At 35.3% G+C, this 13948-nt stretch overlaps 1 protein-coding gene across 5 annotated transcripts in view; it reads right to left on the bottom strand.

Annotated features, from left to right (window-relative positions):
* Window positions 1–13948, bottom strand: part of BCKDHB (branched chain keto acid dehydrogenase E1 subunit beta) — a 1150961-nt gene that overhangs the window by 1111931 nt on the left and 25082 nt on the right. For all 5 annotated transcript variants that reach the window (XM_048934900.1, XM_048934904.1, XM_048934901.1 and 2 more), the window contains exons 6-8: window positions 11006–11114; window positions 6891–6988; window positions 3957–4067 (exon numbers count right to left, since the gene is read on the bottom strand). In XM_048934900.1, coding sequence (XP_048790857.1) covers window positions 3957–4067; window positions 6891–6988; window positions 11006–11114 — 318 coding nt within the window. The remainder of the gene's footprint in view (window positions 1–3956; window positions 4068–6890; window positions 6989–11005; window positions 11115–13948) is intronic.

Genomic DNA, 13948 nt, shown 5'->3' with positions numbered 1-13948 from the left:
AAAATAATAAGGCAGCTGCTCAGTCAAGCAGTAGTAAAGCATTACCAATCTGTAGAGCAACCAGCCTCTTTGTTTTAGCTTCGCTGAGTCTGGAAGCCTACATGCCATGCAACAGCTGGGGAGGCAGCAGAGCAGAGTCAAGGCAGAGCTGTGGTTAGCATGTGCTGAGAAGCACCCTGACTTCATGAGTTTGCATTTCCAGTTGAATGTATAAAGGGGAGAGATCACTGCTGACCCCAGCTCCTTCATACACGAGTTAAAGACACAAAAGTAGGACTCTGATGTTCGAATAAGCACAGGGAACACCCAGTACAGTAAGAAAGAAAGCAAAAAGAATGTGATCACTCCTGTAAGGACAGCATTAAAAGGAATAGATCCTTCTCGTCTTCATTTCAGAACACTATTCATTATTAAAAGGGTGCAAAGGCATACAAATTTATCTGGCAGATTCAACTAGTGACATTTCCACTGTGATTCGAATTTTCTGAGAAGCTAAGTCTGTGTTTATGTGATCATGTCATCCAAGCATGCTAGCTCAAACCTATTTCTAAACCAGAAAATAAAAGTGACACATTAAGAAATACCACTGTCATCAAAGGCAAGTGAAAAGTCAAAATCATTCCAAAAAAATAATAATAATAATAATAAAAAAGTTTATCTGGAACTAAATTAAAAAAATTCAGAAAATATATCACTTCAGGAATTAGTTTTCTAAGCACATGAGAACTCAGAAGTGAAGTTTAGAAAAGGCATCACATCAGCCTTTCATGGCACTGAACATCTCAAACAGAGCCACAGAAGTCATAACTTCAGCTGTTTGAAATTTGTTCAAAATGACAAATTCTGATTACACACAGACAACTATGGGACATACTGCATTTTATGCAGTTTGACTTTGTTTCACCTGTTTGCATCTCTGTGAAAAGCAATAGAGAAAGTATTTCCTGCATCTCTTTTAAGTTGCCAACATGTAAAAATCAATTATTTCTCTTGATCCAGAGAGAGAATGTTACTCCTCAAGAATGCTATGGAATCTTGGAACAAGCTACATCAGTTTTCAAGGGCTAGGAACTCTATCCATTGCCTTTATGTAAAAAAGCACCATCACTTCTCAAGAATCTTTCCCAAGTTAAACAGCAATGAAGCCTTATATAAAGAAATTGTATTTATACACATGCACATAGATTCTTTATCTTAGCAAGGAGATCATTTTAAACCGGCCAAAAACCTGAATCCCTTCTGTCAGCAGTAAGTATCATCTCTCAGATTAATAATGAAGGTAGGATTTATCCTTCCTGACTTCAAACTTCATCGAGGCCTCCTTGATTTTTTATTTTTTCTTAAACCCAAGACATTTCTACAGGAGACTATTTCACCCCACAATAGGCTGCTGAAATAGCTGAGATGAACGACTCTCAGGAGATATCTTTCTTGATTAACTCTATGAGCTATTGTCACTAGTTCAGATTTCAATACTCTCATCTCCTTCTCACGCAGATGACAAATGTTAACCTATTTCAAAATTAAAAATAATATCAGAACCTTGAAAATGCAAAGAAAATATCAGTAAAAATTTGGCTTAAATTCTTATTTATGTTTCCTTATACTTATCCATGTTGTATTTATGTTTCACTCAGGGCTATATGTTTATAAACATGCTCAGAGGAGCGGTGTAAAGTATAAACAGCACTTTAATTTGGCTAAAAAGAGACCTCTGGTGGCAGTTGCAAAGTATAGCTACTCAAAGTTTCAAGAAATACATATTTTGGTAACAAAACTTTCAGTTTTTTATATAGAAAGTATACAAAGCTGTTATATTCCCAGTAAAAATTTTGATACATTCCTGCTCATCTCCAAAGCAGCAACCACCTCAGTCCATCCATGCTCATTCCAATGCTACGGTTGTCAAATCAGTCTTAAAAATGCATCTATTTTCAGTTAAGTAAAGTATTTCATTCCTGCTTATTCCCTGAGACACACCATGAAGGCTCATTAATTTTGTTTAAGAAAATTACATAGATTAGGAAAATCCAGTAAAATATTTCAATATAAAAACATAACATTTCTTGGATATGCATAAGAATAAAATAAACCTGCAGATTAAAACATGTTAGACAAGCAAATGTAGAACACTTACACAAAATTCAGTTCCTTTATTATAGCCTAGTGACTTGACCCAGAGAAAACACTGGTCCCTTAGAAGTCTGTGCCAAAGTTTTGGCTCATGATTAGTAATAAGAATATAGCCTACAAGAAGTTACATAAGCTTCCTGCCTTCTAGAAAGAGGCAGCAGAAAGGAGAATATGGAAATGTTAAGGGCTGTATGAACAAAGTGCGAGTGGAAATATGTGCATAGGAACTGGAAGCAGCAAACCAGGGACTGAATTAACAACCTGTACTGAGAACAAAGTACACCACTCCTCACAATAAAACAGAGATGTGTTTTTACACTAAAACACAAAGTCTGATAAGCCCCCAGTACAGACTGCTCATCAGCAAAAGATTCTGCATGCCAGCATAGCAGAATGGCACCCAGGTTGCAGCTTATCACACACACCATCCTTTTCCTCAGCATCCACCATGAGAAAGATCATAAATAAATTTCAAACACATACATAATGTGAGAAAAAACAAAAACTATGATTTATAGAGGCTGACACAAGTCAGACTCAAACAAAAGACAGGCGTGTAGCTACCAATTACTTGATTGTTGGTTGGACAGGAGCAAGACCAATTTTGTTATGAGTCCCCAAACAGGACTTAAGCAGTCCTATGAGCAGCTCAGGACTTACTCTAGCATCACCAAATTTTCTGATGCTCTCTCATCCTTGGTGATGGCATCTCAAGAAGGGAATAACTGAAGTACAGCAAGTCTTGATCCTGGAAATGACCTTGAAAGCCACTGCCATTTACAACTGCTCTAAGGGGTTTCTCTTGGAATGAAGCAACAGCAAGCAGCTATAGCTATCATTTCCATCTTTCTGCTTATGTTAGATACTACCTACCTTAAAAGCTGCACAGGGTACAATTGAAGTTTAAAACTTGCAGCATTGCATAGTACCAAATACAAACTACTGATTATTTCCAGCTGAACAAGCAGACAAGATAGATAGAAAGAGATAATTTAACATTTCTCTCACTAGACAGGCCAGCCTGCACACATACTAACATAAAAGCAATGCTGAAAACATTTACTATCAGATACTTGTTATAATGTAGGAATTACCCAACCAACATGCACTATACCTCAAGAAAAAACTCACTTTAAATTCTTAACAGTAAACTTGTTAAAAAATCTAAAGCAACATTTGTCTGTTCCATCTTTTTTATTTATGTTACAATTACTTTAAAAGATCATTAGGATGGAAAACAAGCTGAAGATCTGCATAAAGTATCTATCTAATTCTGAAACACAGATTTGCAAACTGTTGTAGAACTACAGCTCTGTGCTTCCTATGCACAACCAGATTTCTTTCCTGACTGCATTTCAGCGCAGATCCAATCCAATGAAACAGAACTTAACTGCTCTTTCAGAGAGATGCTTTGATTTCACAGCATGACAGCTCAAGTTTTTTAAAAAGGGAAAAAACACTAAACATTTTGGTTTTCATTTATCCACAAGGGCTTCTAAAGGATTTAGTAGAAATGACTGAAATAGTGGTAGAAGTTTCTCTTCATATTGGTCATGACAACTCATTTCATTTTTTACACATAGAAAGCACATCCAAGTAATATAAAGTACACTGAAAACAAACACTGGAAACACTTCAACTGAAAATCAAACTTTTAAGAAGCAAGATATAAATCAATGTTTAAATACGCAACAATTTAGACCTTTAAAAAAAAAAAAACAAACCATAAAATACAAAGTCACTAATATTTAAATTGCTTTTACCAATAGGTTTTAGGGTTCTTTTTTGTTTTTTCTTTTAATTCACATACATCATTGCCTTACCTTGCAAATAGTCTCTGTATCCCAGGGTAAGATGGTCCTCAGATCAATAACTTCACAGGACACTCCTAGCTTTTCCTGAGCCATCACTGCAACTTCTTTGATCACGTGTACCTGAAAAAGCAATGTATTATTACAAGTATTATTACAAGTAAACGTTTCATTTCTGTTTAAAATGTTCTAAATTACACATACTAAATACATATAATGATTTAACGTTACCCGTTTTTTTACCAGAAAATGTTTTATTTAGTAACTTCATCAGTATTTATTTCTCACTTCATTCTTCTAATTTACTCCTTACACTATTCTTTGCATTTCAGTGTTACTTCAAGAAAGGAAAAACAAATTTCAGTGAAGGATCACTGAAAACAAAAACGCTACTTGCTAGAAAAGTATCATTCACTGAGCAGTATCAGGCCTCAATATTCTATAATTCCAGTCAGTTTGGGTTTTAGGATAAGATTTTTCTCAAGGCTGTACCTAAACCAAGATCCAAATATCAGTGATGCATTTTAATACAGAATTTCCTGACATGATGTTGTCAATAAATTCTGGTGTAGTCCTCATTGTCAGAGGGTTGGAATGTTTCATAATGCAGGTTTGGACTGAGGTATCTCCCTTGAGCAATTGCTAGGCACAGTTCAGGAGATGGAAGCCAAGGACCAGCCCCAACAAGAAGTTTTGATGAGGTCACCTCGGTCAGGGAGACAACAGCATTTAATAATATGGACACGGTGAGATGGCGTTAACTGCCATCTTTAAAGGGCTGTAGTCAGTGTTACACAGAGCAAAAATCTACACTGAAACAAGATGATTAAAGATTTAACATGAATCTGCATTACACAAATAGGAATAGCTAAACATCAGAGGACTGCTTAAAAGATAAATCACAATACAAGTATTGTAACGGTAAAAAGAAATAACTTGCAGTATTTTTGTTTAAACTTCTAATGCATCAGCAGCTGCAATGGTTAGAGATTTCAGTGTAACACATGGGATGTTTTTGCCATTTCTATGATGCATAAGTGAAAATATTTGCCTAGTTCACAAGGCATAAGGATTAGTTAATGACCGTAAAACATTGAGTACAACTGGAGGGGAACTAAAAGCCATTACTGCCCTTCATTAGTATAACTCAAGAAAGCACACATCAGGTAACCTCACTAGGGCAGCAGCTGCCAAGCAACTATCTAGCATACAAAATGCATGAGAAGAAACCTCTTAGTATGTGTGACCACTCTCTGTCTATTGAAATGGATTTGCTGGTTCCACTGTACATGTAGCTATCAAGTTCCAAGTTATGCACACGCTCACAACAAAAACTCACTTGCAGAATTCTGATACAAAACATGCCGTATTTTTGGCTTACATGCTAAGTACGAACCTCTATCTCTACACAGAGATACACTCAACAGTTCTTGTACAAAGCAACACTGCACATCCTTCATGTGATGCACATGCATGTACTTCTGCCCAGAAATCCTGAAAGAGGGAGAAGTTCTATGTAACAGTCCCTCATTCTGCATTATACAGCCACACCCATGGTTAAGTCAGATCCTAAATCCACATTAGGGCTGTATATCAAAACAGCTGCCTGTCTCAACACTCGGCTTACATTTCGCAAGCTCTAAAGCACAGTTCTTTGAAAAGATGTCATTCCTAGTCTACTCCATGCAACTGTAGGATGTTACTTTAATTGCTTTCGACAGCTTTACCAATAGCCAATATTTTAGTGATCTTTAATATAATATCTTTATATTATATATATATAATATCTTTATGGTTTCATTATATCTTTATTTATCATTTCTTTATTTATTTATCATATCTGTATTTATCATTTCAGTTTTGGGGAGCCTGATGAATATTGAGATTCCATCCAAATGGAGCAGGCAGGAAAAATGTGCACTCACTTTCAAAAGGGAACAAGGATAAAAGTCCAAATTGTTTTCTGCTGGAGAAACAAGCACAAGTAAAGATATCGAAGTAGTCTTTAATAACAACTAGTGGGAATAATCATAGCTATAAAGAAGTTTTCTTGTCCTCTGGCTGCTTGACCTATCACAGGAAAGCAAAGAGGATAACAGATTCCAAACAAAAAGCAAAAAATAACCAGCTCCACAGATCAACACTGTTGTGATGAAATTTACAACACTCCCTCCCTCCAACAGCTACCCAGATACATAATTAAGCCAGGAAAATTGCAGTTTACTAAATTACAGGTTAAAGGCAATTTAAAGATTTTTCTGGTAATTCCAGTCTAGATTGAAATTTGTTTTCTATCATTCTTCAACATGAATGTGTTTGGGTTCTTTGTATGGTTTTGCTCTTACTATTTCTTCTTTTTAATATTTGAACATCTTAACTGGAGACAGGGGGAGCTGAATCATATTCTTGACCAGCTTTGAAAATAAACCATCAGAAACAAATATCTTTCTTTGTATTAATGGTTTTAAATTACCTAAATTCTCTGTATATTTCAATTCTCTGCATAAAGGCAACCCCAGACTGCACTATTTTTAAATTGTGCAGTAAAGATCTATACTTCTCTTTCAACATACTTTTAACTGTCCTTCCCACTGCCTTCCTCGAGAGTCACATCCCACTGTCACATTCTTAAAAGTGTAACTTTCACAACCATACATAAATCATCAACCTCCAGCAGAGGTTCCACACTTCTTCCACATTTTCAGTGTCAGCTTCAACAAAAAATGAGTGAAATCTTACACATTAAAAAGCAGGTTTCATATAAACAGAAATACAGAGAATCATTCATTCAACTATGTACTGATGGAAATACAAAGTTACATACATATATAAAAACAAACATACAAAGTTTATTGGATGGCACTTGAGACTGAGAACGAAGTTCAGCTCCTGGCCCTTAATCTGGGCTCTGATGGACAACAGCAAGTTTCAAAGAATCTTACTGACCTGTGTGCCCCAAGCAACCAGTGTCACATCACTGCCTTGCCGCAGCACCTCAGCTTGAGACAGAGGAATGTTGTAGGGCTCCACAGGAACTTGCTCCACTGAAAAAATAAAAAACTAAACACTGAAAAATAAGCATTAGATTCTTTTCCTAGTCAGTACTATCCCATAAAAACATACACTAAACTTTTTCCTTATCAGTAATGCTATTTAAAGCAATAGACCAAATCACGTTAAGAATTATCCTTTATTTCAGAGGTTTTGCTACAATTAAAAATATTTTAATTATAATGTATTGAATGCATTCACTGTAATGTTTCATTTATTTTGTGTAGCATACAAAAAGGTACACAAATATACCATTGTAGCAGTAGATCCTGCTGCTCACCAAGTCAGTGATATTAACATCAGATTTGGAAATGGACTTTGCCTTAATAGGTTTAAATTAAATTAAACCTATTAAATTAAAACCTATTAACCATTAAATTAATGGTTTAAAATCTCAAGCAAAGACTGCAGTTGATTTGAGTAAACACCAACATAGCCTTGAAACCATACTTCAGTATTCAATGCACTCTCCTGCTATCTACCAAGAATGACACTTCACAGTTTACCAGTGAAGTGGTGGTATGAAAACAGCTTTCAGAATCTGCACAGAAATTGTCAAAGGAACTTCTGACGATAGCAGTTAAGTGACTCAAATATTCAATTCACCAAAAATACATTATCATTAAAGTAACTAGGGAAAAACAAACGAAAAACAAAAAACCCAATAGAATCATAGAATTGCTTAGGTTGGAAATGACCTTCAAGATCATCAAGTGCAACAGCAACCTAAACCATACTACCCTAAATCTAACAACCCTCCGCTAAATCATGTCCCTGAGCACCACATCTAAACAGTTTTTAAACACATCCATGGATGGTGACTCAACCACCTCCCTGGGGAAAAAAGCATTTTGCCTTCACTGTAACTCTGAAGATGGTTCCACTCAAATTAGTACCCAATTAACAATTTTTAGATGGAAACATCTTAGGAAAAATTAAGCATCTTCAGTTTTCTTTCATTCGTACAGCAGATCCGATGCAAGCAGTTCTTTCCTGACTTGTACATTAGGAACATACCTGTTTTTAATAAATCAAGTAGTGAATACCTGAATAGTTTTCTAAAATGTACCTTTTTTTTTTTTTTCTGAGACCAGAGATGGTATACAAACACCAAGTGCTACAGAATCACATAAGGGCTGAGGTAGGAAGAAAGCTCCGGAGATCACTTAGTCCAAGCCCTGTGCTCACAGTCCTCTCTCACCACAAGTGTGTGGTTCAGGCTCAGTAGGGCTTCCAGCACCTCCACAACTTCTCTGGGCAATCTGTCCCAATCTGTTTGGCCACACTCGCAGTAAAAATGTTTTTTCTTAGTTTTATGTCACATATATCTCAGTGTGAATAGGGGCAGTGTAGAAATAGATTCAATATATCCAAATGTAAGCTCTGGCAACTGACATGAATACAGTTTGGAAAACAGGTAGATGTACCAGCAGAAGACCTGGATAGCACACATGATACATAGAGCTCCTCTGTGTAATGGTTTCAGCCATTTAGAAAAATTAAATGCAGCATTCAACTACAAATTACAATTACCTAATTGCTTATTATGGCTAAACCATTCTTGATACTTAAATGCTTGTCAAAAAAAAACTATAAGGGAAGTCTAGATTTGACAGGATTTTATTCAAATGCCTTTACAAATCTCCCTCCTCCACTAACAGTGATATAAAACAGCACATGAAATTATCCTGTGCATGTTCTTGCACAACAATTAACCAAACCAGGACAACAATGTTTATATGCAGAGCACTCCATTCATCTATTACTGAATTTATAAATATTTTAAATCAAGTATTTCAAAACCAGATTTCAAGTAAAGCAATTAACAAAAAGTAGTAATCAGACAAAAAGGACCATCACAGTCTTAAAAGGCTGCACCATCTGTTGCTTTTTTTTTTTTAAAGAGCAGTCTGAAGCACAGAAAGAAAACATATGTTTTCTAATCTTACTGTCTTGTCTCTATAACAACCACTGATGCAAGTCGTATTTATTTCTACAGCACCAATGTCATATATGGTACAATGAAATGAAACTGAAAAGGTCAAAAAACATCAGAGTAGGTTCTCCACAAGATGTCTAAACCTGATAATGTCAAGGTGACTCATCTCCTTTGATTCATAATCATTATGTGCTCTCGACGCTACACACACAGTCTGATAACCACTTATTTATAAATCAGAGCCTCCTTTTTCTTTTTTTTTTCTTTTTTTTTTAAATTCAGATATTTTCTCAGCATCTCTGACATTTAGGTGGACATCACCATGGCACTTGTAATAATGTTATAACTTTGTAAGTTAACCAGCAACAGAATTCTCTCTGCAGATGTTTATTTCTGTATTTAACTTTGGTCTTTTTCTCAGAAATGTTTGCATCTATTTGCTTCTAATTTTATAAAATGCACATGACTATACGTAAATACTTCTGTTCCCATTAAGAATAGCTGGATAAAGACTTTTCCAATGCAAAAGGAAGTAAACCAAGACTAGGAGGAAAGCCATAAGAAGCAATATCCAAGGGCACAAATGTGATCAACAAGAAAATGAAAGAAGTTAGTCACAACTGGTCTTGTCACATGGTGGCACTACAAATTTCAGCCTACATCACTAAACTGATGTTCTTATAAATCTAAGGCAATTTCTCTGGAAATCAGCCCACGAGATAACACAGCAACATCATCAGTAAGTTCTTTCAGAAATTACTGAAGTCTTGTAACAACGCTGCGGTTGGTTACAGACCAACTTACAAACCCAACTAACCACTATTTCAGCACATTTTCACTCAAGATTTCAATCACGTGACTCATCTGAACTCACCAGAAGATCCAGCGATTGTTTCACAGATCAATTCCTCATACATGAAAAGCCCTCAGTAAGCCCTGTGCTCTCAATAGCTGTGTGATATTTTTAATGTGCAGTCATTCATTCCATTATGAAAGTAAATATTTTATTAATACTGCAGTCTGCAGCTGAGAATTTTAAATACCAAAAACAGTGAAAGAAATTGTTGTTTTGAAGACATTTGTTTCACTATTCACAAATAGCTGGTAGACAAAATTATACAACATAGGAATGATGAATGACAATGCCTGTTGCCATAAGTTGCTCACCCAGACACTCCACCAAGCTCTCCATATGCAATTTTCTTTTCCTACACTCACTCATCCAATACAGCTTCACCTGTCCTCAGTAAATAACAACTGCATTGTTACAATTAACACTGATGATACAACATGCACTACCATCTTCAATTTACTGTGTTATTATGTCACGCATAATGATGTCTGCTAAAACTGAACAAAAAGGTCACTATGACTGAAGCAAAGAAAAATAGTAAAGGCAATCACATTTCCTGCCAAACAAAACCAGAATTTAAAGGAGCAGATTTTCTACAGTTTTAGAAATTAAGCATTCAAAAGAAATTTAAAATTTGTAACAACTGTGACTGCAGAAAATCACCTCCTCTGGAAAAATAAAAACAATTCTAGCAATTAATTTTAATATTTAGAATTACCAAAAGAACAGCACTTTCACTTCTGTCAGACTTACACTGCCCTATCCCAATAAAGTCTGTGAAAAACTCCATAAATCAGCCTGCTAACTACAGCCAGTTTATCCTTAAATGATTTAAAGTTTTGTTATTCTAACTACCAAATTCTCACTGTTAGTCTACACACCACTTAAACAGACTCAGTCTTGTTTGTATTTCACCATGCAATTTCATGAGACAATGCCTTTTAGCTCTATTTCTTTTTTTTTTTCTAAACTCAAGACTATACAAAGCATTCCAACACTCACTGAACATGAATCTGACTGTAAATATTCATGTTTGTATGCAAATTCTGAAGTTTTACCTAGTTTTCAGATTTTCTCAACAAACACAAGCCCAAACACAGCTGAAGACAAAATGAGTGCAAATCAAGATTTTTGCTACACTATCAATTTAGCTGTAACTAAGGAAGTACATGGGCAAAAATAAATATTGCTTTACTGGAAAATACAGCACATCCTTACCTGCAGCTCTATATAGTATTTTAGGTTCAAAGAATATGCATGGATTTTTATCCTCTATGCATGACAGCAGCAATCCTTTGGCCTGAAGAGGACTCCTTGGAATAACAATCTGTAAAAATATTTTTAAATAGTTTATTTTGAGTACAAAATTCCTCAACAATACACTGACTGCAAAAACTAAGCAATTATTTGCTTTAAATAAAACTCCATGGCTACTGAGTTGTTACAGAGTTCATTAATATCAGTGCTGCGTCACTAACACACACATCAAGTTTTGAATTTTATTTCATATTTTATTTAATTCATTCTTGAGACTTGAATAGTTTCCTCTTACATCATGTTATAAATACTAATTTATTCTCCTCAGGTAATACTAACCAAAGCTAACATTTTAAGAAGAGCATTTTCAGGTTGAAAGAATAGAAAAAAAAGTCCAATTCAACAAACTATCAAAATGCTACTTTTTTAAAACTAATGTAGATGGATGACAAAAAAAGCAGCTTATCTCAAGTTGTGTAGTTGAACTCCTCATAGGAGGATGGAAGAACTTCAGACTTGGTGCAGTAAAGACTGGAAAAGGAACTTTACTTATGGCAGAAGTTTGAAATCTTGTCATTTTGGAGGCCTGAATAAAGTCTCTAGATGTAATCTGAGCACTCAGAAGGAAAAAATATATATAACTGCTTTGCCAACAGAAGAGTTAATTACAGATGGTCTAAGAGAATATTAATAACAAACATAAAGTCGCCAAAATGTCACAGCTTAAATGAAAACAGAAGCCAAGAGAGCTCAATTTCCTCAGAAATTGAGGAATCAGAACCAGATAAATTACATCCCATGGAATTCAAATCAGACATACACTGGGGGGTCAAGAAAACTAGTAAACATTTTGTAGCTGTGAAGCTATTCAGAACTTCATTTTATAGCTGTGAAGATTCAAAACACAACCTAAATCATCTATCTCATCCAATTAACTCAGTAAGTGAATTTTCTAAGCAAGAGAGAAGCAATCTATTTAAATTCCAACAAAACGTTTGACAACAGACATGAGCAATTTTCAGACTGATGAATGCTGCCAGTGCAGCTCCTTCAGGACCACTTTTAAGACAGACTTTTACCTTACTGATTTATGACGCAAACTCAGAATGCAGAAATGAAAACTATTCAAAAGCTGAGTCACTACCAGTAGAAGGACGATACAAAAAAGATCAGTTCACATTAAAGATGCGACAGACAAAATCAAAGGAAAACTGAATGATACACAGTGGTAAGTCAGCATTTAGAAAGTCAATTTTTGTTACAAATTTAGAACTCATCAGTAGACATTCAGAGAAAGATTTGAATGCATTATTTGCTCAACAGATAACTAGGACACTAGCTTTAAAAGACATAATCGTGTAGTGAAGGAAATATTAGTGTTATTGAAAAAATCACTGCTAGAAATTCAGTTGGAATACTTCATGAGTACATTGTTTTGACAGAAAATGAATCAAAACAGATGCCAAAAAATATCTCCTTGATAGTTTGTTTAGTCTAAGAAGAAACAATGACTAAAGGGAAAACAATTACTCTCTGTACATGAAAGGAAAGATGAATTGAAGATTCAAGTTAGAAAGAAATTTCGGCTGGAAATGGAAAGAAAATTTCTATCTGCAATGGCAAAGATCCTGGCACACTCTTGCAATTGAATAAAGAGAGTCAATACTTAAGACAGAGGAATGCACTAAGACATCTCCTCACAATGGTAGACGAAAGAAACAATGATCCAACAGTGTCCTCCTCACTTCAACAAACTTAAATCTTAAAAGTAATGATTACAGCCTCTCCCCTCAACAACCAAGGTTACACAAACCTTCTTCTGCCACTGAAATCTGAATCTCACCTTTCACTTACCAAAACCAGTGTTAAAACCTTCAGTCAGAAACAAACTACACAGCTTAGTAAGAGGGCAGTTCTGCAAACCATTCTCCCGTGGGACGTTTCCTGTCCTCGCCAACCTGTAAATCATGGCCTTACTTCCCATGCAAAATATGCACAGAAGACAAAGCCTTCACTGAGTTACATTAAATATTCTACTACTAACATATTCATGAGAGTTTCAATTTCAGTAAAGCAGCAATAACTGTTTTAAACATTAACTGCATTAACAAACAGCTTTGCAGAAAAAAACCAAAGATGCAACACTGTTTTCACAAAGATACAAAATTCAAACGAGCACTCCTCCGTGCATCCAAAATTAATATATGGTTCCACCAATTCCATAGAATTTCATGTGTTCTTTAACTGAGAAGGCAGCAATTAACTGTAACAATGTTTTTTAGCGCATTACCCAAGGAGTTTCTGCTTTGGGTTCCTTTAAGCTCTTCACCAACTTCTAATTCCCTACAGTCCCTAAGGCCTCTTCCAAACCCTATGCCCACCACCCACTTTTTCTCAGTAGAACCCGCAAGCCATAAACCAACATATTTGTCCCCATTAATGCATCCTTGCATCTCATCCTTGGTATAGCTAAGATACACACTTTAAGATATTGACCTGGAAGGGTATTTTCCATACACACATTTATACTGAAAAGAAAAAAAAAAAAAAAGAAAAAGGAAAAAAACGAAAAGAAGACGAAATAAAGACAAAAGAAAATGAAATCATCAGGCACAATAAAATAAAATTTTGACTAACTCATTCAGAAGACTAAACTCAGTAGTATTAGACTGCACTGAATTAGAATGGGTTTTAATCAACACAAAATCTCAGCACTTAGTTAGCTAGTTCAATATGAAGATTTGAGATTGACAAACAAGGCCAGCAGATAGACCTGGTGTCAGTATCTTAATCATAAAACTATTTTATTCTTCTACATCATAATAAACTACTCACATTTTTTTCAAAAAGCTCAAGAAACCTTCAGAATCAATTACCTGGCAAGAGACTCTGTAGTTTACTTGT

The sequence above is a fragment of the Lagopus muta genome, chromosome 2, assembly GCF_023343835.1.
Source record: "Lagopus muta isolate bLagMut1 chromosome 2, bLagMut1 primary, whole genome shotgun sequence".
Taxonomy (NCBI): domain Eukaryota; kingdom Metazoa; phylum Chordata; class Aves; order Galliformes; family Phasianidae; genus Lagopus; species Lagopus muta.
The sequence above is the reverse complement of the archived record's forward strand: the minus strand, read 5'-3'. Positions and strand labels throughout refer to the sequence as shown.